This window comes from Esox lucius, chromosome 7 (genome assembly GCF_011004845.1).
Source record: "Esox lucius isolate fEsoLuc1 chromosome 7, fEsoLuc1.pri, whole genome shotgun sequence".
NCBI lineage: Eukaryota > Metazoa > Chordata > Actinopteri > Esociformes > Esocidae > Esox > Esox lucius.
In genome coordinates, this window is record NC_047575.1 from 49,298,106 (window position 1) to 49,324,000 (window position 25,895).

The window sequence follows — 25,895 nt, forward strand, 5'->3', positions numbered from 1 at the left end:
AGAGGAAGCCTGTGAATTGGCCTGTCTGCATTTTGAGCCAAACAGACAGTTTAACATGTCTAAAATGACCCCACAGACAATAACACCTGCACTGTTAAAAAAACAAGAATATTTAACTATATTTGAGGAGACACTTGTTTGAAACAAGTGAAACAATCTCCTAATGGAACAAGACAAATTATTTGACATTCAAGGCATTTGTTCGAAAACCAAGCAATATTAAGAAAAACATAACTTATTTTAAGGATGGTTAGACTTTTAACCTGAAAACAAGACAAATATACTTGATATGACATCTATATTTTGCAGTGTGTGTGTTTTGTGTTGTGTGAGAGTCTGTCTGTGTGTTTGTGTTGTGTGAGTGTCTGTGTGTGTTTGTGTTGTGAGAGAGTCTGTCTGTGTTTGTGTTGTGAGAGAGTCTGTCTGTGTGTTTGTGTTGTGTGAGAGTCTGTCTGTGTGTGTTGTGAGAGAGTCTGTCTGTGTGTTTGTGTTGTGTGAGAGTCTGTGTGTGTTTGTGTTGTGTGAGAGTCTGTCTGTGTGTGTGTGTTTGTGTTGTGAGAGAGTCTGTCTGTGTGTTTGTGTTGTGTGAGAGTCTGTGTGTGTGTTTGTGTTGTGTGAGAGTCTGTCTGTGTGTGTTTGTGTTGTGTGAGAGAGTCTGTGTGTGTGTGTAACAGTCTGGTTACATCAGCAGATTGGTGAACACCTCACTGAGGACAATCCCAGCAGTGAGGATGAGGAACATGACGAGAACAGCCAGCCCACGGCGAAGAAGGACTTGCCTGAAAGTTAACACCAACCCCACTGGCTGTTCCTCCACTTCACCTCCCCCCTTAACCTCAGCCCCGCCCTCAGCCCCACCCTCAGCCCCATCAGTCCTGTCCACATCCTTTTTCACGTCCCCTGGACCCCCAGCGGCCTCAGGGACGCCCTTCGACCAACCTGAAGAGTTAACAGAAAGACAAAATTAGGTTGACTGATTAAAGCTAGTGAGACAAGATTTTCAGTGAAAAACATATTGGCCCTCATTTATCATTCTTGCGTAGAAACAGGCGTATATGTTGGCGTAGGATTGTGCTTACACTCCTCTCACCGCCTGATTTATGAAGCTGTGCGTACCTTTAAAATCCAGGTGTACGCAATACCTGCCCTTGATAAATGCCGCGGCTGAAAACGACCGTCATTAGAATAACACGCCCCTATATATTCAAGTCTCCACTTCCCCCAAGCCCTCATTTTACGCCATGGACACACGGAAGACGGCAAAAAAAGAGAAACTTCTCTGACGTGGAGATTGAGACGATCACCAGGGAGGTAGAAAGAAATACATTTTTTCATTTGGCAGTTTAAAAAGCGGAATAAAAGATGACGATGTGATGTGGAGTACCATTCATTCACATTAATAATTGCATGACAATTTGTAATATTCGTCTTATTATTTTATGATATTTATTATTAAGGACGTTTATTGTTATTTAGAAGAAGAATGTCTTTATTATTATTATTTCTATTATTATTATTTAAAAGAAGAAGAATGTCATTTTTATTATTTTGTTAGTCTGAATTATATTTTGGTCATTAAAAGCCTTTTATTACTGAACCCAGTCCGTGCGCAACTGCCGGGCCTAACCCTGAAACGTCATGTAAAGCGCACAGGCTCGCATCTGAAAGAATACATATAAATCAAATGCTTTGGTAAAGTCACACAAATTAAACATTGAAGTCCATGTTGCACAAAAATAAACACTGACTTTTTTTTTTACAGTGGGTCATAATATATCACATCTTTTAGTTTGTCAGTGCGTTAGGATTTTTTTTTCTGCGCATTTTCGCACTAACTCAAGTGAGAGTGCCGTACGCCAACGTCCATATTGATAAATCTCAGTCACCATGGTTTTGGGTGTACGCCAGGTGTACGCTGGAAAGTTGGTGTACGCACTTTTGATAAATGAGGGCCAATATGCACTACGTTTTTCCTCAGGATGGCTGCATGACAGAAACCTAGTCACACTGGCCTGTTCCTGGTTCTAACAGTGATGTCTCGTCACACTGGCCTGTTCTTGGTTCTAACAGTGATGTCTCGTCACACTGGCCTGTTCCTGGTTCTAACAGTGATGTCTCGTCACACTGGCCTGTTCCTGGTTCTAACCTGTTCTGATTACTGGCCAACTTTGATGATAAAATGTCACTGTTTCACAATTACTAACTGCCTCTTTAATAAGTGGATCTTAATAATAAAACTGCAAACCTCTCTGAAAAGTGCCAACTTGCAGTGACTTGCAGGTCTGATGTGACCTAAAAGAGACTCTGTCCACACTGTGAAAACTAACTCAGCAATAAACTGAAACCAGTTTCAGAGTATTGCTTTAATGTGTGATTTAATGTTTAATCTGTGATCATACAGCATTTTCCTTAATGTGAAACTTTGTAACTTGGAATATACTAAATTGTGGAACTTGATATACTGCATAAGGAAATTAACTTTAAATATATTAAATTACAGAACTAGGAATGTAAGGAAGTGTAGAACTTGGAATGTAATGGAATATATGGAGCTGAATAACTGGAATATATTCTGGAACTCTGAATATAAGGAATTGGGAAAATTGGAATGCATGGAACTTTGGACTTGGTGAAATGTTACCTTTGTCTTCAAGTCCAATCTGCTCATCTTTCTTCTTCAGATGCTCAACTCCTACCCTCACCAAAGCCTAAGCCAACACACACACACACACACACACACGGTTTGACCAAATACATCGACTACTCAGATTACATAGAGGATGGGGATATCAGTGACTGACCTCTTGAGTGGCCTTCATCCAGTCCATTTTACAGAGCATCACTATGAAAAACACAGACTGGAATGACAGACAGAAGGACAGACCTGTCCACATTCCTGAGAGAGAGAGAGGAAAAGGTGAGAACTACAGACATTTTCTACCTTAATTATATAATTGTTTCTTCAAGGTTATACATAATTAATGACCTTACTGTGGCACAAATGTAGTTTCCCATTAAAACCCAAATGATATGTGTTCCTCAACAGTTTGTAGTTGAATAAAATTTATTTTATAAAGCGCTTTTTTCAGTGCTTAGACAGATACCCAGCATAAAATATTGCAAGTCATTACATTGTGTTACTTATCATCCTCCATATCAACCATCGTGTAGTAATGTTATCATCCCCTATCTAAACCGTGGTGTAGTAATGTTATCATCCTCTATCTCAACCGTGGTGTAGTAATGTTATCATCCTCTATCTCAACCGTGGTGTAGTAATCTTATCATCCTCTATCTCAACCGTGATGTAGTAATGTTATCATCCTTTATCTCAACCGTGGTGTAGTAATCTTATCATCCTCTATCTCAACCGTGATGTAGTAATGTTATCATCCTCTATCTCAACCGTGGTGTAGTAATGTTATCATCCTTTATCTCAACCATGGTGTAATAATGTTATCATCCTCTATCTCAACCATGGTGTAATAATGTTATCATCCACTATCTCAACCATGGTGTAGTAATGTTATCATCCTCCATCTCATGCATGCTGTAATACAATGTAATTATCTCACCTCTGATGTAATAACATGATTATTTCATCTATGATGCCATAACATGCTCACCCAAGATGCCCATCTTAGTAGCAAACGTCAAGGAGATTCCAATGGGGAGACCAATGAGATAGTGGCCAACCAGATTTAACCACGCCCCAATCATCTGCTTCCCCGCTCCCCTCACGATACCACTTGCCACACACTGTGAAACACACACACAAATACATTACCAACAACGCACACACATTACTGTAACATTATTACACCATGATCTGTGATTTTGTCCAACTGTTTTACTTTGAAAGACCCTGGGAATCTTGTTCAGATACATAACAATATGGATTCCATCAAGTACAACCATCCAAATATCCCACTCCACATGTAAAAGTTTCACTGACTATAGAATCTGCTTACGCAATGGCCATCACAGTTCCCTGACATAAATCCCATTGAAAACCTGTGTGGTAAACTGAAGAGCAGATTAAACAAGCAAGGACCAAGGACTCTAAAGAGTTATGGGAGAGTACATCGATCAGCCATAACATTATGACCACTGACAGGTGAAGTGAATAACACTGATAATGCCGTCATCATGGCACATGTCAGTGGGTGGGATATATTAGGCAGCAAGTGAACATTCTGTCCTCAAAGTTGATGTGTTAGAAGCAGGAAAACTGGGCAAGCGTAAGGATCTGAGCAACTTTGACAAGGGCCAAATTGTGATGGCTTGACGACTGGGTCAGAGCATCTGCAGTAGTCAGTACCTATCAAATGTGGTCCATGGAAAGAATAGCAGTAAACCAGCGACAGTGTCATGGGCAGCCAAGGCTCATTGATGCACATTGGGTGCAAATGCTGGCTCATGTGGTCCGATCCAACAGATGAGCTACTGTAGCAAACATTTCTGAAAAGGTTAATGCTGGTATTGATAGAATGGTGTCAGAACATACAGTGCATGTGTCTGCATAGCCACAGAGCAGTCAGGGTGCCCATGCTGACCCCTGTCCACTGCCGAAAGCGCCTACAATGGGCATGTGAGCATCAGAAGTGGACCACGAAGCAATGGAAGAAGGTGGTCTGGTCTTTCTTTTATGTCTTGTGGTTGGCCAGGTGCGTGTGTGTCGCTTACCTGGAGAACACATGGCACCAGGATGCATTATGGGAAGGAAGCAAGCGGTAGAGGCAGTGTGATGCTTCTGCTGGGAAAACATGTGTCCTGCCATTCATGTAGATATTACTTTAACATGTACCACCTACCTGAGCATAGTTGCAGACCATGTGCAGCCTTTTATGGCAACGGAATTCCCTGATGGCATTGGCCTCTTTCAGCAGAATAATGCGCCCTGCCACAAAGCAAAAATGCTTCGGGAATGGTTTGAGGAACACAACAATGAGTTCAAGGTGTTGACTTGGTCTTCAAATTCCCCAGATCTCATTTTAATCGAGCATCTGTGGGATGTGCTGGACAAGTTCGGTCCATGGAGGCTCCACCTCGCAACTTAAAGGACTTATAGGATCTGCTGCTAACATCTTGGTGCCAGATACCACAGCACACCTAGTGGAGCCCATGCCTTGATGGGTCAGGGCTGTTTTGGTGGCAAAAGTGAGACCTACAGAATATTAGGCAGGCGGTCGTAATGTTATGGATGATCAGTGTGTCAGTATGCAGCAATTCCCTTACTATGGGTTCTCCCACCTCATCAAACACCATAGAAGACCACTCAGAGCTGTCATGATGACAAAGGGAAGGTACAAAAACTACTAAATACGAGGGTGACAATAATTGTGGCACACATACCATACCATACCATACCATCTTCTTCCGCTTATCAGGGGCCGGGTCGCGGGGGCAGCAGTCTAAGCAGGGATGCCCAGACTTCCCTCTCCCCAGACACTTCCTCCAGCTCTTCCGGGGGGACACCGAGGCGTTCCCAGGCCAGCCGGGAGACATAGTCCCTCCAGCGTGTCCTAGGTCTTCCCCGGGGTCTCCTCCCGGTGGGACGGGACCAGAACACCTTCCCAGGAAGGCGTTCCGGAGGCATCCGAAACAGATGCCCAAGCCACCTCAGCTGACCCCTCTCGATGTGGAGGAGCAGCGGCTCTACTCTGAGCTCCTCCCGGGTGACCGAGCTTCTCACCCTATCTCTAAGGGATCGCCCAGCCACCCTGCGGAGAAAGCTCATTTCGGCCGCCTGTATCCGGGATCTTGTCCTTTCGGTCATGACCCAAAGCTCATGACCATAGGTGAGAGTAGGAACGTAGATTGACCGGTAAATCGAGAGCTTCGCCTTGCGGCTCAGCTCTTTCTTCACCACGACAGACCGATACATCAACCGCATTACTGCAGAAGCTGCACACATGTTTTTGAATAAAATAATTATTTATTTTCCCCTCCATGAACTGCCACTTTAACGTGGTGGAGGGGTTTGAGTACCCGAGTGACCCTAGGAGCTTTGTTGTCTGGGGCTATATGTCCCTGGTAGGGTCTCCCAAGGCAAACAGGTCCTAGGCGACGGGTCAGGCTAAGAGCGGTTCAAAACCCCCTTAATGATGAGAAACATTTTGAGTTCCGTGACGTCGCCCGGTATGGCGCAGCCGGGGCCTCACCCTGGAGCCAGGCCCGGGGTTGGGGCTCGTACGCGAGGGCCTGGTGGCCGCGCCTTTTCCAATGGGGCCCGGCCGGGCTCAGCCCGAAGTAGCGACGTGGGGCCACCTTCCCATGGGCTCACCACCCACATGAGGGACCATAAGGGGCCGATGCAGAGAGGATCAGGCAGCAGTCGAAGGTGGGGGCCTAGACAACCCAATCCCTGGACACGGAAACTAGCTCTAGGGACGTGGAACGTCACCTTGCTGGCGGGGAAGGAGCCTGAGATCGTACGTGAGGTTGAGAGGTTCTGACTAGAGGTAGTCGGGATCACCTTTACACACGGCTTGGGCTCTGGAACCACACTCCTTGAGAGAGGATGGACTCTTCACCACTCTGGAGTTACCCATGGTGAGAGGCGGCGGGCTGGTGTGGGTTTGCTTATAGCTCCCCAGCTCTGCCGCCATCTGTTGGAGTTTACCCTGGTGAACGAGAGGGTCGTTTCCCTGCGCCTACGGGTCGGGGATAGGTCTCTCACTGTTGTTTGTGCCTACGGCCCAAACGGCAGTGCAGAGTACCCGACCTTCTTGGAGTCTCTGGGAGGGGTGCTGGAAAGTGCTCCGACTGGGGACTCTATCGATCTACTGGGGGACTTCAGTGCCCACGTGGGCAACGACAGTGACACCTGGAGGGGCGTGATTGGGAGGAACGGCCCCCCTGATCTGAACCCAGGCGATGTTCAGTTATTGGACTTCTGTGCTAGTCGTAGTTTGTCCATAACGAACACCATGTTCAAGCATAAGGGTGTCCATCAGTGCACGTGGCACCAGGAAACCCTAGGCCGCAGGTCGATAATCGACTTTGTTGTCATTTCATCTGACCTGCGGCCACATGTCTTGGACACTCGGGTAAAGAGAGGGGCGGAGCTGTCAACTGATGGCGGGGGATGAAGCTGGACAGACTCGGCAGGCCCAAGTGTACTGTAAGGGTCTGCTGGGAACGTCTGGCCGAGTCTCCTGTCAGAGAGATTTTTAACTCCCACCTCCGACAGAGCTTCGACAGGATCCCGAGGGAGGTTGGAGATATTGAGTCCGAGTGGACCATGTTCTCCACCGCCATTGTCGAAGCGGCTGCTCTGGGGCTGTGGGCGTAAGGTCTCCGGTGCCTGTCGAGTCGGCAATCTCCGAACCCGGTGGTGGACACCGGAAGTAAGGGATGCCGTCAAGCTGAAGAAGGAGTCCTATCAGGCCTGGTTGGCTTGGGGGACTCCTGAGGCAGCTGACGGGTACAGACAGGCCAAGCGGACTGCAGCCCGGGTGGTTGTGGAGGCAAAAACTCGGGCCTGGGAGGAGTTCGGTGAGGCCATGGAGAAGGACTATCGGCTGGCCTCGAAGAGATTCTGGCAAACCGTCCGGCACCTCAGGAGAGGGAAACAGTGCCCTACCAACGCTGTTTACAGTCGTCGTCGGGTGGTGGAAGGAGTACTTCGAGGATCTCCTCAATCCCGCCGTCACGTCTTCCATTGAGAAAGCAGGGGATGGGGGCTCAGAGGTGGATTCATCCATCACCCGGGCTGAAGTCACAGAGGTGGTCAAGAAACTCCTCTGTGGCAAGGCACCAGGGGTGGATGAGATCAGCCCTGAGTACCTCAAGTCTCTGGATGTTGTGGGGCTGTCTTGGTTGACATGCCTGTGCAACATCGCGTGGCGGTTGGGGACAGTGCCTCTGGGATGGCAGACCGGGGTGGTGGTCCCTCTTTTTAAGAAGGGGGACCGGAGGATGTGTTCCAACTATAGGGGGATCACACTTCTCAGCCTCCCCGGGAAAGTCTATGCCAGGGTTCTGGAGAGGAGAATACGGCCGATAGTAGAACCTCGGATTCAGGAGGAACAGTGTGGTTGTCGTCCGGGCCGTGGAACACTGGACCAGCTCTATACCCTCTATGGGGTGTTGGAGGGTTCATGGGAGTTTGCCCAACCAATCCACTTGTGTTTTGTGGATTTGGAGAAGGCATTCGACTGTGTCCCTCGCGGCATCCTGTGGAGGGTGCTTCGGGAATATGGGGTCCTGGGTCCTTTGCTAAGGACTGTCAGGTCCCTGTACGACTGAAGCAGGAGCTTGGTCCGCATTGCCGGCAGTAAGTCAGACTTGTTCCCAGTGAATGTTGGACTCCGGCAGGGCTGCCCTTTGTCGCCGGTTCTGTTCGTAATTTTTATGGACAGAATTTCTAGGCACAGCCAGGGGCCGGAGGGTGTCAGGTTTGGGGACCACACGATTTCGTCTCTGCTCTTTGCGGATGATGTTGTCATGTTGGCCCCTTCAAACCAGGACCTTCAGCATGCACTGGGACAGTTTGCAGCCGAGTGTGAAGCAGTGGGGATGAGAATCAGTACCTCCAAATCCGAGGCCACGGTCCTCAATCGGAAAAGGGTGGCTTGCCCACTTCAGGTCGGTGGAGAGTGCCTGCCTCAAGTGGAGGAGTTTAAGTATCTAGGGGTCTTGTTCACGAGTGAGGGAAGGATGGAACGGGAGATTGACAAACGGATCGGTGCAGCTTCTGCAGTAATGCGGTCGATGTATCGGTCTGTCGTGGTAAAGAAAGAGCTGAGCCGCAAGGCGAAGCTCTCGATTTACCGGTCAATCTACGTTCCTACTCTCACCTATGGTCATGAGCTTTGGGTCATGACCGAAAGGACAAGATCCCGGATACAGGTGGCCGAAATGAGCTTTCTCCGCAGGGAGGCTGGGCGATCCCTTAGAGATGGGGTGAGAAGCTCGGTCACCCGGGAGGAGCTCAGAGTAGAGCTGCTGCTCCTCCACATCGAGAGGTGGCTTGGGCATCTGTTTCCTGGGAAGGTGTTCTGGTCCCGTCCCACCGGGAGGAGACCCCGGGGAAGACCTAGGACACGCTGGAGGGACTATGTCTCCCCGGCTGGCCTGGGAACGCCTCTGTGTCCTTCCGGAAGAGCTGGAGGAAGTGTCTGGGGAGAGGGAAGTCTGGGCATCTCTGTTTAGACTGCTGCCCCCGTGACCCGGCCCCGGATAAGCGGAAGATGATGACATGATATGATGACAATAATTACTTTATGATTTTTTTTTTTACTCAATTAAAGGTCATATCCAGATTATTTTCTAGTGTAATAGATAGACACCATCTTTTAAAGGCTTTGTACAATCTGGGCCTCGTCGAGTAGGACCAACAGCAATATTAGGCAGGAGGTCGGAATGTTTTGGCTCATCAGGGTGTACACACCTAGCCAGCAAGTCTATTTATATAGCACAATTCATACATCAAAGCAATTCAATGTGCATTACAAAGACAAATATATGAAACTAAAATAACATAAAAACAAATACTCAAATGAAATCATCAAAACAAATGAAAACATCATAATAATAAAAAAAAATACCATAACATATAAAGATTAAAAATGGGATAAAAACATAGGAAGCTATAAGGCTAAACAGTGTGGTTAGATTTAAGAGCTCAGTCATAGGCACATGAGAAGAGAAGTGTTTTTAACCTGGATAAGTTTGGGGCTCGTCTAAGATCTTCTGGTAGTTTATTCTAGTTTTGTACACCATAACTTCTAAACACAGCTTCTCCATGTTTAGTTTAGAGTCTGGGCTCTACTAGCTGACCTGTGTTCATGGATGTAAGAGCCCTGCTCGGTTTATATTCTTCAAACATATCAGAAATGTATTCGGATCCTAAACCATTCAGAGAGTTATAAACTAAAAGCACCACTTAGAAGTCTATTTTGTAACTGACTGGAAGCCAATGCAAAGATTTAAGAACTGGAGTGACATGATCTGTTCTCTTGGTCCTGGTTAAAATTCTAGCCGCAGCATTCTGAATGAGCTGTAGTTTTTTTACAGTCTTTTTGGGGAGTCCAGTTAAGAGGCCATTACAGTAGTCAACCCTACTAGAGATAAAAGCATGGATGAGTTTCTCTTGGTCATTTTGGGACACCAAGCCCTTGATTCTGGCTATATTTTTTAGATGATAGAATGCTGTTTTGGTGACCGCTTTTGATATGGTAAATGTGAGGTCTGAGTCTATCAGAACACCAAGATTACGCACTTGATCCCTGGTTTTAATGGGCAAAGAATCCAGCTCTTTACCAATACTTGTTATTACACAATAAACTCTGTTGTTTAATTGTAGACATTTTGGTTCATCCAGGTATTTATGTGTTCTATACAGTGACACAGAGTCTATTGAGCTGTTGTCATACTGTTCGAGAGCCATATATATTTGAGTATCATCGGCATAGCTGTGGTAGTTAATGTTGTTGTTCTGTAGAATTTGGCCCAGAGGTAGCATTTAGAGATTGAACAGAAGCAGTCCGAGAACTGATCCCTGTGGAACTCCGCATGTCATAGCCACCCTATCAGATTCATGATTACTAATGGTGACAAAGTAACTCCGGCCATCTAGATAAGATCTGAACCAATTAAGGACTGTCCCGAAGAGTCCTACCCAATTTTCCAGCCTATCTATAAGTGTTCTATTATCTACAGTGTCAAATGCTGCACTGAGATAGAACCAGAACTGTTATTTTATCAGAATCAGTATTCAGCCATATATCATTTAAAACTTTAATCAGGGCCATTTCAGTACTGTGGTGAGGTCGGAAATTTTCTGAAATTTGTCTAAGAGACCGCTTAAGGTCGCAATTTTTCTAAGTTGATTGAAGACTCAATGATCTTGGCAATAAAAGGGAGATTTGATACAGGTCTATAATTGTTCATTATAGATGCATCCAGTGTTCTCTTTTTCAATAGGGGCTTAATGGCAGCTGTTTTATAGATGTTGGGAAAATGCCTGATTGCAGAGAGCTATTAACTATTTGCTGTAGGTCCATTGTTATAGAGTACCTTTTTTTTTTTTTAAGTCTGATGGCAGTGTGTCGAGACAACACGTAGAAGCTTTAAGATGTCTGTTTCTTCTAGGAATTTTTTATCAATTAAATCGTATTAAATTGCGACATAATAACCAAGTTATGTCTTGCTGGTTGTGGTGACGGTACAGAGTCCTTATTAGACTGTGTAGTTCTGATGGTCCGTTTAATACTTATAATTTCTTCAATGAAGAAACACGCAAATTCATTACATTTCACAGTGGACATGAGTTCTGATGCTATCTGCTTTATTGGGTTTGTAAGCTTGTCGACCATGACAAATAGAGTGCGGGTATTGTTGATATTCTTGTTGATCATTACCGATAAATGTTGCTGTCTGGCCCTGCGTAACTCATTGTTGAAGCTACCAAGGCTTTGTTTATAGATGTCATAATGAATTTGAAGTTTAGTTTTCCTCCACTTACATTCCGCTTTCCTACATTCTCTTTTCAGGGCGCTGACCATCATGGTGGTTCTCCTCACACACTACAACAAATATATACACACACACACACACACACTGCAACAGATACACACACACACGCTACAACAAATATATACACACACACACACACACACACACACTACAACAAATATATACAGACACTACTGACAATATACACACAGTGTACTTACTACGATGCCATCTACCAGATGGCAGAATCCATACACCAGATTTATGTCACCCACCCTATTGACTATGTCCCTAGAACAGACAGAAAAAAAAAACAAGAAAGACAGACATCTTAATAGCCTTTATTTGGTTAGTACATCCAGAATTTTATTTGCTGAATGGTACTGGTAGTGTTTGACTATATATAGTGACAGAATATACTAAATAAACATTAAGTTGACACACAATTACAGTATATACAATAGGTGCCAATCTCAAAATATGAGATAATAGGAGATGAGTGTTAAATATATCACATTCATTTACAGAGAGAAGGGAGGTTTTTATAGTTTATAGTTCGGAGGGGGATTTTTGGTCTCTATCCAGGGGCCTTTTCATGGTGTCCAAACCTATACTAGCCTCCAACTGGCCTTCAACTGGACTCCCACTGGACTCCCACTGCTGATGGAGAATATGTTTTTGGAACAGGGGTTGTGACGGACAGATCAGGAATGACCTTGTCTGCACTCCTTTCCGTTAACTGATGGACACTGGACCTCAGTGAACCTGGTTTCATAGTAAAATTATGTCTCATGCCTTTCCAGACTGCTAGTGGGTCATTGCTCCCAAGTGTTTTGCAGACAATTCTGGAATTTAACTTTTTTCCTCCTCCTGTCCTTCCTCCTAGAGGGACCTATTCCAGCTCCTGTCCTCCCTGTCGAGGAACAATATGCTGCTCCTCTATCTGCTCCTTTTCCTGCTTCTCTGCCTGAATATCTATACAACCGACATTTCGGCACCCCCTGGGATACTCAGACTGTGTCTTCATTTCAACAGTTGCTTATAGCTGCAATCTGGATGATTTTTAAGGTGTGTGTGGAGAAATGCCCCATGATGGTCAATAGAGAATTTGAGTTCACCCCGCCTCAGTGATCTGCCATTATCTGTTGTACTCTGCTCACATAGACTAGGAACAATGTACAGTAAACCTGAAGCCAAAACAACTCAGCACAATCTGCACCGTGAACAGTAAGATTCAGGTCATAGATGTTTGTCAAGCGCAATGTCTCTGATGGACAACGGCTGGTAAAGCATCTCTGACGTTCAGTAGCGCATTCCAGGTAAAATAAATCATCATCTTGTTGCATAAAAAACTTTAAAAACAGAGCAGAGGGGATTGATACCAAGGAACTGGTTCCCTGGTAAGACCAGAACACCAGAGAAATGATGACGGTTAATAGATGACGGATTTACTAGACGATAAAGACAGTGAGTTAGACACTGAAAATACCAGACGACACACAGACACACACACACACACACACACAGAGACACACAGAGACATACACACACACAGAGACACACACACACACACAGAGACACACACACACAGACACACACAGAGACACAGACACACACAGAGACACACACACACACACAGAGTGAGACACACACACACACAGAGACACACACACACACACACAGAGACACACACACACACAGAGAAACACACACAAACACACAGACACACACACACACGCACAGAGACACACAGACACACACACACACAGAGACACACACAGAGACACACACAGAGACACACACGGAGACACACACACAGAGACACACACACATAACCACGTGAGGATTATTAAGTTAATGAGTGTTCTGTACTCACTGTTCTGTGGTGAAGATATATCCAATCACATTTCTGCTGAGGATGATGATCATGGCCACGAAACAGGACACGATCACTGGAACGAATCAGAAACGCACTTTCTTAGTAAAGCTTTAGACAACCCTTCATATTATGAAAGAGAAAGTATGTAAAGGTGTGCGTAATATTTTTTATAGAAAGCTAGACAATTGTTAATATTATAACAGAAAAGGGTACCTATGATTAACAACTTGCATGAACTTATTGGCATAATATATTTGCATGAAAGTTCTCTGTCACATATTCAAACCGAACAGCTCTTTCTAATCTTGCTTGTTTGTAGGTGACCAAATACTTATTTTCCACCATAATTTACCAATAAATTCATTAAAAATCCTTCAATGTGATTTTCAGGATTATCTTTTCTCATTTTGTCTCTCATAGTTGAAGTGTACCTATGATGAAAATTACAAGCATCTCTCATCTTTTTGAGTGGGAGAACTTGCACAATTGGTGGCTGACTAAATACTTTTTTGCCTCACTCTATGTGGTACCAAACCAGTATACAGGCAAATGTTTCAGACATACTGGGATTTAGAACAATTTGTTTTTTTGGCTAGATTTTATCTGAGGTTTTCACTACATTTTTATTTTCTGACTGGTATGCTAACATATTTTAATTGACCAGAAATTTTCTTCTGGAAGTGGCCTGCTTTCTCTGGCCGTGTAGCATCATGTCTATTCACTTACTTTGAAGTCTAAACCTTTCAGTTCTGAATAAAATGTCAGAGGAAATCTCCAACTAAAACCCCATCCTTTCGAGAAATGTGGGAGCTTGTAGTTAGCTAGCATGGGTTAGCTATCATGGGTTAGCTAGAAGGTGTGAACTAGCATGTGTTAGCTATCATGGGTTAGCTTGAAGCCTTTATCTAGCAGGTGTGGGCTACCATGTGTTAGCTATCATGAGTTAACTAGAAGGTTTTGTCTAGCAGGTGTTGACTACCATGGGTTAGCTATCATGGGTTAGCTAGCATGGGTTAGCTAGCATGGGTTAGCAGCTTAGTCACGTACCGCCACAGATAACAGCAATCTTTCCAGACAGCTTGGCTTGTTCAGTGTTCCCTGCACCCAGCGCTGTGCCCACCCTCACACTGGCCGCTACAGAGAACCCAAGTGGGAACTAAGAGAGGTTTGGGAAAGAGGAAGACGGGAAAAGCGAGAAATAAATAAATTGTCATAAAAATAAATCCACATTCACTCAGCTAATTAACGTTTTATGAAGGGCCCAATGTTTGGTTCTGGATGTGGTGTTGTTGAGATGTTACCATGTAGAATATTATAGTCAACTGGTAAACCACAGACTGGGCGCCCAGTTCTACCTCGCTGATCAGACCTGAGGGGGAGACGAGGAGAGAGAGAAGGAGAGGGAGGAAGGATAAAGAGTGAGTGATGGATGGGGAAGAGGAAGATGTAACATCCTAGTTCATACATTCAGGGCTCTATTGACGATGGCCTTGAAAAAACAGTTCACCCTTGGGACCTCAGATTTCTAGGGACATGTTTCACATATAGTTCTCCAGATGGAGCCCAAAAGGCCCACAGCATTAGGTCACTGTATGGATTAGGACGAGAGAGATTGTGTTGAAAGACAGTGGTAAATAGATGGTACTGGACTTTTACTGCCTGGTGAAACACATTCAAAGAAGGATATTAGGATGTACTTACTAATTGCATTTGGACCACAACAGTTTAACAGAACCAAAGCGGCAACTTAGTAAGTTAATTCAATTGATTTGAGCCTTGCTGCTTCCTGCTAACACCGAAGCATTTGCATCTTATTTTGGCTTGGTTAAAAGAGTTTCTGTATCTGCAGGAGCCCACAACAATGAATTTGTGAATCTCTACAAGTTTCTGTGTGTATCTGTGACACTGCCTGTAATGTGAATGCATGTTTTGCTGTATGGGAGATGCAGGCAATATGACCTGGCTGCCAGTGGAGGTCTAACAAAGCATGCTGTGGAAGCTCAAAACGTCATAGAAACATCATCATCATCATCTTCTTCCGCTTCATCCGGGGCCGGGTCGCGGGGGCAGCAGTCTAAGCAGGGATGCCCAGACTTCCCTCTCCCCAGACACTTCCTCCAGCTCTTCCGGGGGGACACCGAGGCGTTCCCAGGCCAGCCGGGAGACATAGTCCCTCCAGCGTGTCCTAGGTCTTCCCCGGGGTCTCCTCCCGGTGGGACGGGACTGGAACACCTTCCCTGGAAGGCGTTCCGGAGGCATCCGAAACAGATGCCCAAGCCACCTCAGCTGACCCCTCTCGATGTGGAGGAGCAGCGGCTCTACTCCGAGCTCCTCCCGGGTGACCGAGCTTCTCACCCTATCTCTAAGGGAACGCCCAGCCACCCTGCGGAGAAAGCTCATTTCGGCCGCCTGTATCCGGGATCTTGTCCTTTCGGTCATGACCCAAAGCTCATGACCATAGGTGAGAGTAGGAACATAGATTGACCGGTAAATCGAGAGCTTCGCCTTGTGGCTCAGCTCTTTCTTCACCACGACAGACCGATACATCGACCGCATTACTGCAGAAGCTGCACCGATCCGTCTGTCAATCTCCCGTTCCATCCTTCCCTCACTCGTGAACAAGACCCCTAGATACTTAAACTCCTCCACTTGAGGCAGGCACTCTCCACCAACCTGAAGTGAGCAAGCCACCCTTTTCCAACTGAGGACCATGGCCTCAGATTTGGAGGTACTGATTCTCATCCCCACCGCTTCACACTCGGCTGCAAACCGTCCCAGCGCATGCTGAAGGTCCTGGTTTGAAGAGGCCAACACGACAACATCATCCGCAAAGAGCAGAGACGAAATCGTGTGGTCCCCAAACCTGACACCCTCCGGCCCCTGGCTGCGCCTAGAAATTCTGTCCATAAAAATTATGAACAGAACCGGTGACAACATGCACTGGGAACAAGTCTGACTTACTGCCGGCAATGCGGACCAAGCTCCTGCTTCGGTCGTACAGGGACCTGACAGCCCTTAGCAAAGGACCCAGGACCCCATATTCCCGAAGCACTCTCCACAGGATGCCGCGAGGGACACAGTCGAATGCCTTCTCCAAATCCACAAAACACATGTGGATTGGTTGGGCAAACTCCCATGAACCCTCCAACACCCCGTAGAGGGTATAGAGCTGGTCCAGTGTTCCACGGCCCGGACGAAAACCAGACTGTTCCTCCTGAATCCGAGTTTCTACTATCGGCCGTATTCTCCTCTCCAGAACCCTGGCATAGACTTTCCCGGGGAGGCTGAGAAGTGTGATCCCCCTGTAGTTGGAACACACCCTCCGGTCCCCCTTCTTAAAAAGAGGGACCACCACCCCGGTCTGCCATCCCAAAGGCACTGTCCCCGACCGCCATGCGATGTTGCACAGGCGTGTCAACCAAGACAGCCCCACAACATCCAGAGACTTGAGGTACTCAGGGCGGATCTCATCCACCCCCGGTGCCTTGCCACCGAGGAGTTTCTTGACCACCTCAGTGACTTCAGCCCGGGTGATGGACGAGTCCACCTCTGAGCCCTCATTCTCTGCTTCCTCAATGGAAGATGTGACGGCGGGATTGAGGAGATCCTCGAAGTACTCCTTCCACCGCCCGACGACATCCCCAGTTGAGGTCAACAGCTGGCCACCTCTACTGTAAACAGCGTTGGTAGGGCACTGTTTCCCTCTCCTGAGGCGCCGGACGGTTTGCCAGAATCTCTTCGAGGCCAGCCGATAGTCCTTCTCCATGGCCTCACCGAACTCCTCCCAGGCCCGAGTTTTTGCCTCCACAACCACCCGGGCTGCAGTCCGCTTGGCCTGTCGGTACCCGTCAGCTGCCTCTGGAGTCCCACAAGCCAACCAGGCCTGATAGGACTCCTTCTTCAGCTTGACGGCATCCCTTACTTCCGGTGTCCACCACCGGGTTCGGGGATTGCCGACTCGACAGGCACCGGAGACCTTACGTCCACAGCTCCGAACGGCCGCTTCGACAATGGCGGTGGAGAACATGGTCCACTCGGACTCAATATCTCCAGCCTCCCTCGGGATCCAGTCGAAGCTCTGTCGGAGGTGGGAGTTAAAGATCTCTCTGACAGGAGACTCGGCCAGACGTTCCCAGCAGACCCTTACAGTACGCTTGGGCCTGCCGAGTCTGTCCAGCTTCCTCCCCCGCCATCGGATCCAGCTCACCACCAGGTGATGATCAGTTGACAGCTCCGCCCCTCTCTTCACCCGAGTGTCCAAGACATACGGCCGCAGGTCAGATGAAACGACAACAAAGTCGATCATCGACCTGCGGCCTAGGGTGTCCTGGTGCCATGTGCACTGATGGACACCCTTATGCTTGAACATGGTGTTCGTTATGGACAAACTGTGACTAGCACAGAAGTCCAATAACTGAACACCACTCGGGTTCAAAACAGGGGGGCCGTTCCTCCCAATCACACCCCTCCAGGTGTCACTGTCGTTGCCCACGTGGGCGTTGAAGTCCCCCAGTAGAACGATAGAGTCCCCAGTCGGAGCACTTTCCAGCACCCCTCCCAGAGACTCCAAGAAGGTCGGGTACTCTGCACTGCCGTTCGGCCCATAGGCACAAACAACAGTGAGAGACCTATCCCCGACCCGAAGGCGCAGGGAAACGACCCTCTCGTTCACCGGGGTAAACTCCAACACATGGCGGCAGAGCTGGGGAGCTATAAGCAAACCCACACCAGCCCGCCGCCTCTCACCATGGGCAACTCCAGAGTGGTGAAGAGTCCATCCTCTCTCAAGGAGTGTGGTTCCAGAGCCCAAGCCGTGCGTAGAGGTGATCCCGACTACCTCCAGTCGGAACCTCTCAACCTCACGCACTATCTCAGGCTCCTTCCCCGCCAGCGAGGTGACGTTCCACGTCCCTAGAGCTAGTTTCCGTGTCCAGGGATCGGGTTGCCTAGGCCCCTGCCTTCGACTGCCGCCCGATCCTCTACGCACCGACCCCTTATGGTCCCTCCTGTGGGTGGTGAGCCCACGGGAAGGCGGCCCCACGTCGCTCCTTCGGGCTATGCCCGGCCGGGCCCCATGGGGAAAGGCCCGGCCACCAGGCGCTCGCGTGCGAGCCCCAACCCCGGGCCTGGCTCCAGGGTGGGGCCCCGGCTGCGCCATACCGGGCGACGTCACGGAACTCAAATTATTTTTCATCATTAAGGGATGTTTTGAACCACTCTTAGTCTGACCCGTCGCCTAGGACCTGTTTGCCTTGGGAGACCCTACCAGGGGCATATAGCCCCAGACAACATAGCTCCTAGGGTCACTCGGGTACTCAAACCCCTCCACCACGTTAAGGTGGCAGTTCATGGAGGAGCGTCATAGAAACAGTGAATCCAAATTCATCGTTGGGGGATTAGGTTGATTTTGAAACTAAGTCAGCGTCTGTACAGCCCTGAGATTGTGTTGCAGGAAAGGTGAGAATCCCAGCTCTTTGACCCAGCTCCTAATGCCACCCACAGTCAGTGGAGCTTAGACTGCATGGTCTTTACCAGCCATAGACATAGAACCTATAGGACATGTTGTTAGGAACCTCTACTTTGGAGCTCAGTGGTGCACTCATATTAGCGGCCGGGTATCAGGATGAAATACTCTAGTTGCCAAATTTAGAACACAGGCACACAAACAGGCATATAAACAAACACCCAGGTACACACAAACAAACGCACACAGGTGAGAGTACCTGCTAGGAACCCTCCGATCTCAAAAGTCCACCATTCCAAGCAAAGCATCAGCATACTGGGAATGGCCAGCTTGATGAATTGTCCCCACTCCTGTAGACAGTCAGCTGACCAGCCTAGGAGTTAAAGGGCAAGGGTTACACTGCAGGTTACAACACTGCTTCCGGTCTGTTTCCTAACACAGATGCAGCTTGTCACCTAAATGACCAAATCAGCTGCTTGGTCATCCTCAAGAGTTGCATGAATGTCTGCTTTCTCTTCGCTTATCATGTTTAAGGTTTGCTCATTATCCTGTTTCAGCCTTTCCAAATCCATTTATATATATATTTTTTCAATCTATCATGATCTATTGGCAATAGGTAGAACTCCTTCTATATACTCAATTATGCCCTGTAAATTCCAGATTACAGCAGATTAGTTGAAAAATAGACCTTACTGCAGGGGGGTCAAACCAGTTCCATGGAGGGCCGAGTGGATGCTGGTTTTTGGATTTTCCTTTCAATTGGTGCCCAACCAAATAAAACCAGGTGAAGAAAGAACTTAACTAATTAGTGACCCCGTTAACAAATCGAGCACAAAACCTGCAGACCCTTGGCCCTCCATGGAGCCGGTTTGACACCTGTGCTCTATCCTGCATTACATGCTCCTGCATTTGTCTCCAGCCTCTTTTCCTCTGACATGACATTTCAGTAGGAGCACAAACAGCAGATGCCATGTAACACTACTACCAAATATTACCTAATACACAAATACTACCTAATACATAAATACTACCTAATACATAAATACTACCTAATACATAAATACTACCTAATACATAAATACTACCTAATACATAAATACTACCTAATACACAAATACTACCTAATACATAAATACTACCTAATACACAAACCCTAACCCGAACGAAACTACCTAGATCTACCTGAGAACAAGAGCAAAGGCTGTTGGAATTTGGGAAGCCACCAGATCATACAGGCTAGAAGACCATGAGAACGCAGGCAGCCAATACCAGATCACACAGGCTAGAAAACCGTTAGAACGCAGGCAGCCAATACCAGATCATACAGGCTAGAAAACCGTTAGAACGCAGGCAGCCAACACCAGATCATACAGGCTAGAAGACTGTTGTAATACAGGCAACCAACACCAGGTCATACAGGCTAGAAGACCGTTAGAATGCAGGCAGCCAACACCAGATCATACAGGCTAGGTGGAAATTTGATGAACGTTTGTGGAAACACACCTGAACTTCCTTGAACCTGTACCTGGGACTCTCCAATGCTCCAAACACTTTTCCGGAGCCTGAACGACCGAGGGAGGAGCGTCCCATTGAGGAGCCTGAGTCGTCATCCATATGAAACACGGGAAGCTGACCTTCACCACTTCAACCACTGATGTTGTAACCACAGTTCATCTTGTTCAGTATCCTGCCTCAGTGCCTCTGCCTTCCCAAATCCAGTTCAGCTTCTTCAGTATCCTGCCTCAGTGCCTCAGCCTTCCCAAATCCAGTTGATCTTGTTCAGTATCCTGCCTCAGCCTTCCCAAATCCAGTTGATCTTGTTCAGTATCCTGCCTCAGTGCCTCAGCCTTCCCAAATCCAATTCAGCTTATTCAGTATCCTGCCTCAGTGCCTCAGCCTTCCCAAATCCAATTCAGCTTCTTCAGTATCCTGCCTCAGTGCCTCAGTCTTCCCAAATCCAGTTGATCTTGTTCAGTATCCTGCCTCAGTGCCTCAGCCTTCCCAAATCCAGTTGATCTTGTTCAGTATCCTGCCTCAGTGCCTCAGTCTTCCCAAATCCAGTTGATCTTGTTCAGTATCCTGCCTCAGTGCCTCAGCCTTCCCAAATCCAATTCAGCTTATTCAGTATCCTGCCTCAGTGCCTCAGCCTTCCCAAATCCAATTCAGCTTCTTCAGTATCCTGCCTCAGTGCCTCAGCCTTCCCAAATCCAGTTCAACTTTTTCAGTATCCTACCTCAGTGCCTCAGCCTTCCCAAATCCAGTTCAGCTTCTTCAGTATCCTGCCCGACTGCCTCAGCCTTCCCAAATCCAGTTCTTGGTGTTATTTCAATCTATTATGATCTATTTGCAAAAGGAGGAACTCCTTTTACTTGCTCAAATGTCAAACCAACACTGGGCACAACCGCTGTGGCTGATATAATACAAGACGATCTATTCAATTTTACCTTCAAAATACCAGCGGACAGCAAGTTAACTGATAAAACAGACCTTAATGTATCTGAACTTTAAAAACTGATCCTCAGGTAATTTCAGCTATTCAGGAGGAGCACAAACAAAATCATCAACAGATTCCATAACGCTACTGCAAAATAGACAAATTAGTAGCCCAAACTTTGAAATGCCCAAATGTCCACATTGCCAAGAGAGCATGAGGATACAAAGCAGACAAAACAATCTAGGGCCTGTCAGGGCCTCCCCAACGGTAAAATGTAACTGTAATCTTCAGTGGCTTTGCAAGGGGTATTGATATGGGTAGTATTGATCTTTGCAAGGGGGTGTTGATGCACTACAGCCTGTTAGCACAAAGAAGGAACCAGCTCGCAGGTGGCCAACCCCCGACCCACGGACGTGCTCCCTGAGACAACAGTTCTAACATCACACCAAAATTACAGGCAATTACAGACAAACAGACACTCAAACACCACACAGAGTCACACCCACACACCACACAGAGACACACCCACACACAGAGACACACCACACAGAGATACATAAAGACTCACAAGCCAAATGCTTGAACTGAAGACCAGTTTATGCCAAAAGATCCAAAAATGAGTTGATTGGCTTAATCAAGTGTCAGGGCAAAAACTGAAATATGCCCCCCTCTGATACCCTTTGAGCTGTGTTGGAAAACCCTGTTGATGATTCGAAGGGAACATCCTGTAGCCTCTTTCTCAGTGACATGATCTGTTCACACACAGCAGAACTCTGTCCTGGGACCGTAACAGAAGTGCAATCCTAACATTTCAGACCCAGCTGCAACAAAAGATGGCCTGTTATGTCATAACTTGAAGGATATTACGCCCTATTTCTGTTATGTCATAACTTGAAGGATATCATGCCCTGTTTCTCACAGGCTGTTAACCAGTTACTGAGTGACAGAATATACTATGAGATATTAAATGAAATGGAACATCCAGAGTCAGGTGGTATAATTAAACATGTTTCAACATGCTGAGCACATGTCTGCCTTTAGTCTACAGGCTAGAACAGAGGTGTAGTGTCTAGGGATTAGGGACTAGTAGAATGGTGTAGGCCTTAGGAACTAGAGCTTAGGAACTAGGAGAAATGTGTAGGGGTTAGGAACTAGAGGTTAGGAACTAGGAGTTAGGGGATACCTTCCCAGGTGGCTTTGTGCAGATCCTGGCTCACAATGTAACAGTAGAGTAGCACAGCCAGGGAGTACTGGGAGATGGCATTGGCCCCCGCAGAGCCACTGAGACAGAGAGACACAGAGAGACATAACCACAGACAGATGAGAGAGAGGCAGAGAGAGACAGAAAGAGTTAGAGAGACATGTTCATATACAGTAATATGGTCATGGAGTACAGGGAGTTAGAATAGACTCACGCGACTCCTAGGTCCAGGACAAAGAGGAACAAGTAGTTGATGAGAGCGTTCAGAAAGTTCCCCACCAGTCCCACTGCCACTGTAGGCCAAATTATTCCCTGCCCAACAGAACAACGTCACAACTCATTGGTGTTTACATTATTTTCCTCAGTGTGGAGATGGTTTGATCAGAACTGAATCTGAAGATGTCAATATGCAATAATAATATTAATAATAAGAATCTATTGATTGTATTGATATTGGTAATATCAGTAATAATACCTGGTTCTGCAGATACCTCCCCTGTAGCATGTACATGAAGGCAGCCTGCAGAGGGAGAAACAGTACCATGGAGTGAGTCAGTACACAGAGTGAGACATAAGAGGGTGAGAATCCATGGAGTGAGTCAGTACAGAGAGTGAGACATAAGAGGGTGAGATGCCATGGGGAGAGTCAGCACAGAGAGTGAGACTTCAGAGGGTGAGACAGTGTGTTCTCACCGGCAGGGCTGGCAAGAAGATCATCACATAGAGCTGGGAGAGCCTGTGACACACACACGCACACACACATTAACAAACACACAAATCTTTGTGAGGTCCTTACTACAGAAAATCATACAAAGCTTTATCTGATTTGGGGCTATATTTAGGGTTAGAATCAGGGTTAGAATTATGGTCAGAATTAAGATTAATTGTTTCATTTAGGAATAAAGTTCTGGGTTGCAGTTACGGTTAGGTTCAGCAGTTACGGTAAGGTTTAGCAGTTATGGATTTTTTTTCATGGTACTTAATGTCTAGTCTTCACTTCTTTAGGAATCCCAAATATTAAAACATCTAAATGGAGGCACTTAAGATGAATATCCGTAAAAACATTACACTACAACTACCCACTAACCTTACTCTAATCCTAACCTTAACCTAACCTCAATAACCTAACATGTGTACCTAATCTTAACCTAGCCTTAATGCTTAACGCTGACACTAAACCTAGACTGGAAATACCTAATCCTAACTCCAGTTTATTTTGCCCTAACACTTGAAGATGAAACAGAAAAAATATTTTAACCACAAACATAAATGTCAGTAATGTAATGGAGTTTGGGGTGTTAATGATGTCATGTATTTTATGATGTTAGTTATGTCACTTATTTTACAAAGTGGTTGTTAGTAGGGTGTAAATAAGGCAATATGTTTTACATCACTGTCTGTAATATTTTGTTGGTGTTTGTTTGTCTGACCTGGCGACATCTGGGCTCTGCCTAACAACCAATAGGTTGGTGTGTGACTGACCTGGCGACTTCTGGGCTCTGCCTAACAGCCAATAGGATGGTGTGTGACTGACCTGGCGACCTCTGGGCTCTGCCTAACAGCCAATAGGATGGTGTGTGACTGACCTGGCGACCTCTGGGCTCTGCCTAACAGCCAATAGGATGGGCCGTGTGTTGATGAGTAGAGCCCAGCAGGGAAAACAGGCAAGAAGCAGGATGAGAATCCCCCTCTGAAGAATCACCCCCACAAGCTTCAAATTACCACTGCCAAAGGTCTACACCCACACACACACCCACACACACACACACACACACACACACACATACACACCCACACACATACACACACACCCACGGACACACACACACACATACACACGCACATACACACACACACACACATACACACCCACGCACACACACATACACACATATACAGACACATTAAAAGACAGACACACACACAGACACACACACAAACACTCATACAGACACACACACACACACGCGCACAAAAAGACAGACATACACATACACACACACACACACACACATACATCATGAGATTATTGCTCCCACTTTTGTAAATAACACAACAATTAATTTGTCTGAAACCATAACCAATCCAAGAAGAAACACAGACCCCATGGTCTAGAAGGTTTAAAACATAACATCAGCTGTTCTGGTGACTCACCTGGGATATGAGAGTGTCACATGCAGAAGCCAGGCCAGAACCAATGGAGATACCAGTGACATTGATCACCTGTGGACAGAACAGACTGGCATTACTAAAGTCCAGAACAACATACTGTAAATAGTTAATGTGTACAGGGCATTCAGCTTTCACTGGAATACATCATAGATTAAAGAGACACTAGGCTTTATATCCACTGGTAAAGTGGATATAACCGGAAACACAGACACAATATTCTATTTGACTCACAGAAAGTGAGACATACAAACACACAAAGAGGCAGAGACAGACACACAGACAGACAGACCGACTGATATGTAAACACACAGACAGGCAGACAGACATATATGCAGACAGACAGGCAGACAGACAGTGAGGCAGTTGAACAGACAGTTAAACACACAGACAGTCAGACAGACTCACCGACAAAGCAAGCGCAACAGCACCCAACTCGGTCTTTCCCAGGTGACCACAGAAAACCGTGCTAACAAAACTGATAGTGAATATCATCAGCTGGGAAATGACCTGCAGAGGAAAGGATAAAGTATGTATAATTACTGTTCAGTATTTACAACAGGATATTCAAAGTCTGCCACTCAGAATACATTGGCTAAGAATCAGAATAAACTGGCTAAGAATCAGAATAAACTGGCTAATAATCTGAATTAACTGGCTAATAATCTGAATAAACTGGCTAAGTGTGAGAATACATTGGCTATATATCTTTTTGACAACTGTTGATAAAACAACATCTTTTATAAAATCAAATAGATTCTTTGCAAATCAGGACAGTGGCTTGATGTTTGACTGAAGAAGAAATATTACAGCAGGCTATTATTAAATACTCTATAAGCTATTCACATATCATTAAAACATTATCATCACAGTCCTATAATTATGGAAAGATAAGTGCACCAGTTAATACTCAGGCCTATTCGTAATACTCGGGTCTAATTGTAATACTTGGGTCTAATCATAACACTCGGGTCTAGAAGTAGAACAGCCTTAGAAGTGGCCGTGTAGTCTCACCACCGGCCCGGCTAGTTTCAGGATCTGAACCATCTCGACTTCATAAGCCGCAGGGATCCAGCTGCTCATCTGCCTCATGCACCCGGGGCAGCCCTCTGACCCACTGGCAGGGTGGGAATCAGAACCGGCATCCCTCCTTGCTGCATGTCCATTCACTCCATTAGTTAAGACAGGGCGTTCTGGGTCCTCCATTCTGTGGGAGAAGCTGTGGGTCAGGATCTGTCGACCGGGACAGACTTTGATACCCGTCAGGTGGTGGAGCTAAGGACAA

The 25,895-nt window shown here is 46.3% G+C and overlaps 1 protein-coding gene across 2 annotated transcripts; it reads right to left on the reverse strand.

The window, feature by feature from the left end:
* Nucleotides 1-600: 600 nt before the first annotated feature.
* On the reverse strand, nt 601-25,895 carry LOC105026634 (multidrug and toxin extrusion protein 1). 2 transcript variants are annotated; one of them, XM_029120705.2, is made up of 17 exons: nt 25,625-25,895; nt 25,019-25,120; nt 24,596-24,664; nt 24,028-24,176; nt 23,135-23,177; nt 22,917-22,961; nt 22,656-22,753; nt 22,424-22,521; nt 19,066-19,179; nt 14,644-14,711; nt 14,390-14,498; nt 13,340-13,415; nt 11,685-11,754; nt 3,627-3,759; nt 2,802-2,896; nt 2,642-2,708; nt 601-939 (listed from the first exon to the last, which is right to left on the reverse strand). In XM_029120705.2, the coding sequence occupies exons 1-17, from the start codon at nt 25,814-25,816 to the stop codon at nt 680-682; spliced, it is 1,788 nt and encodes a 595-aa protein (XP_028976538.2). In that variant the 5' UTR covers nt 25,817-25,895; the 3' UTR covers nt 601-679. The 2 variants fall into 2 exon arrangements, with proteins under 2 accessions (XP_028976538.2, XP_028976539.2); XM_029120706.2 differs by lacking the exons at nt 24,596-24,664; nt 25,019-25,120; nt 25,625-25,895 and having other exon boundaries at nt 23,976-24,029.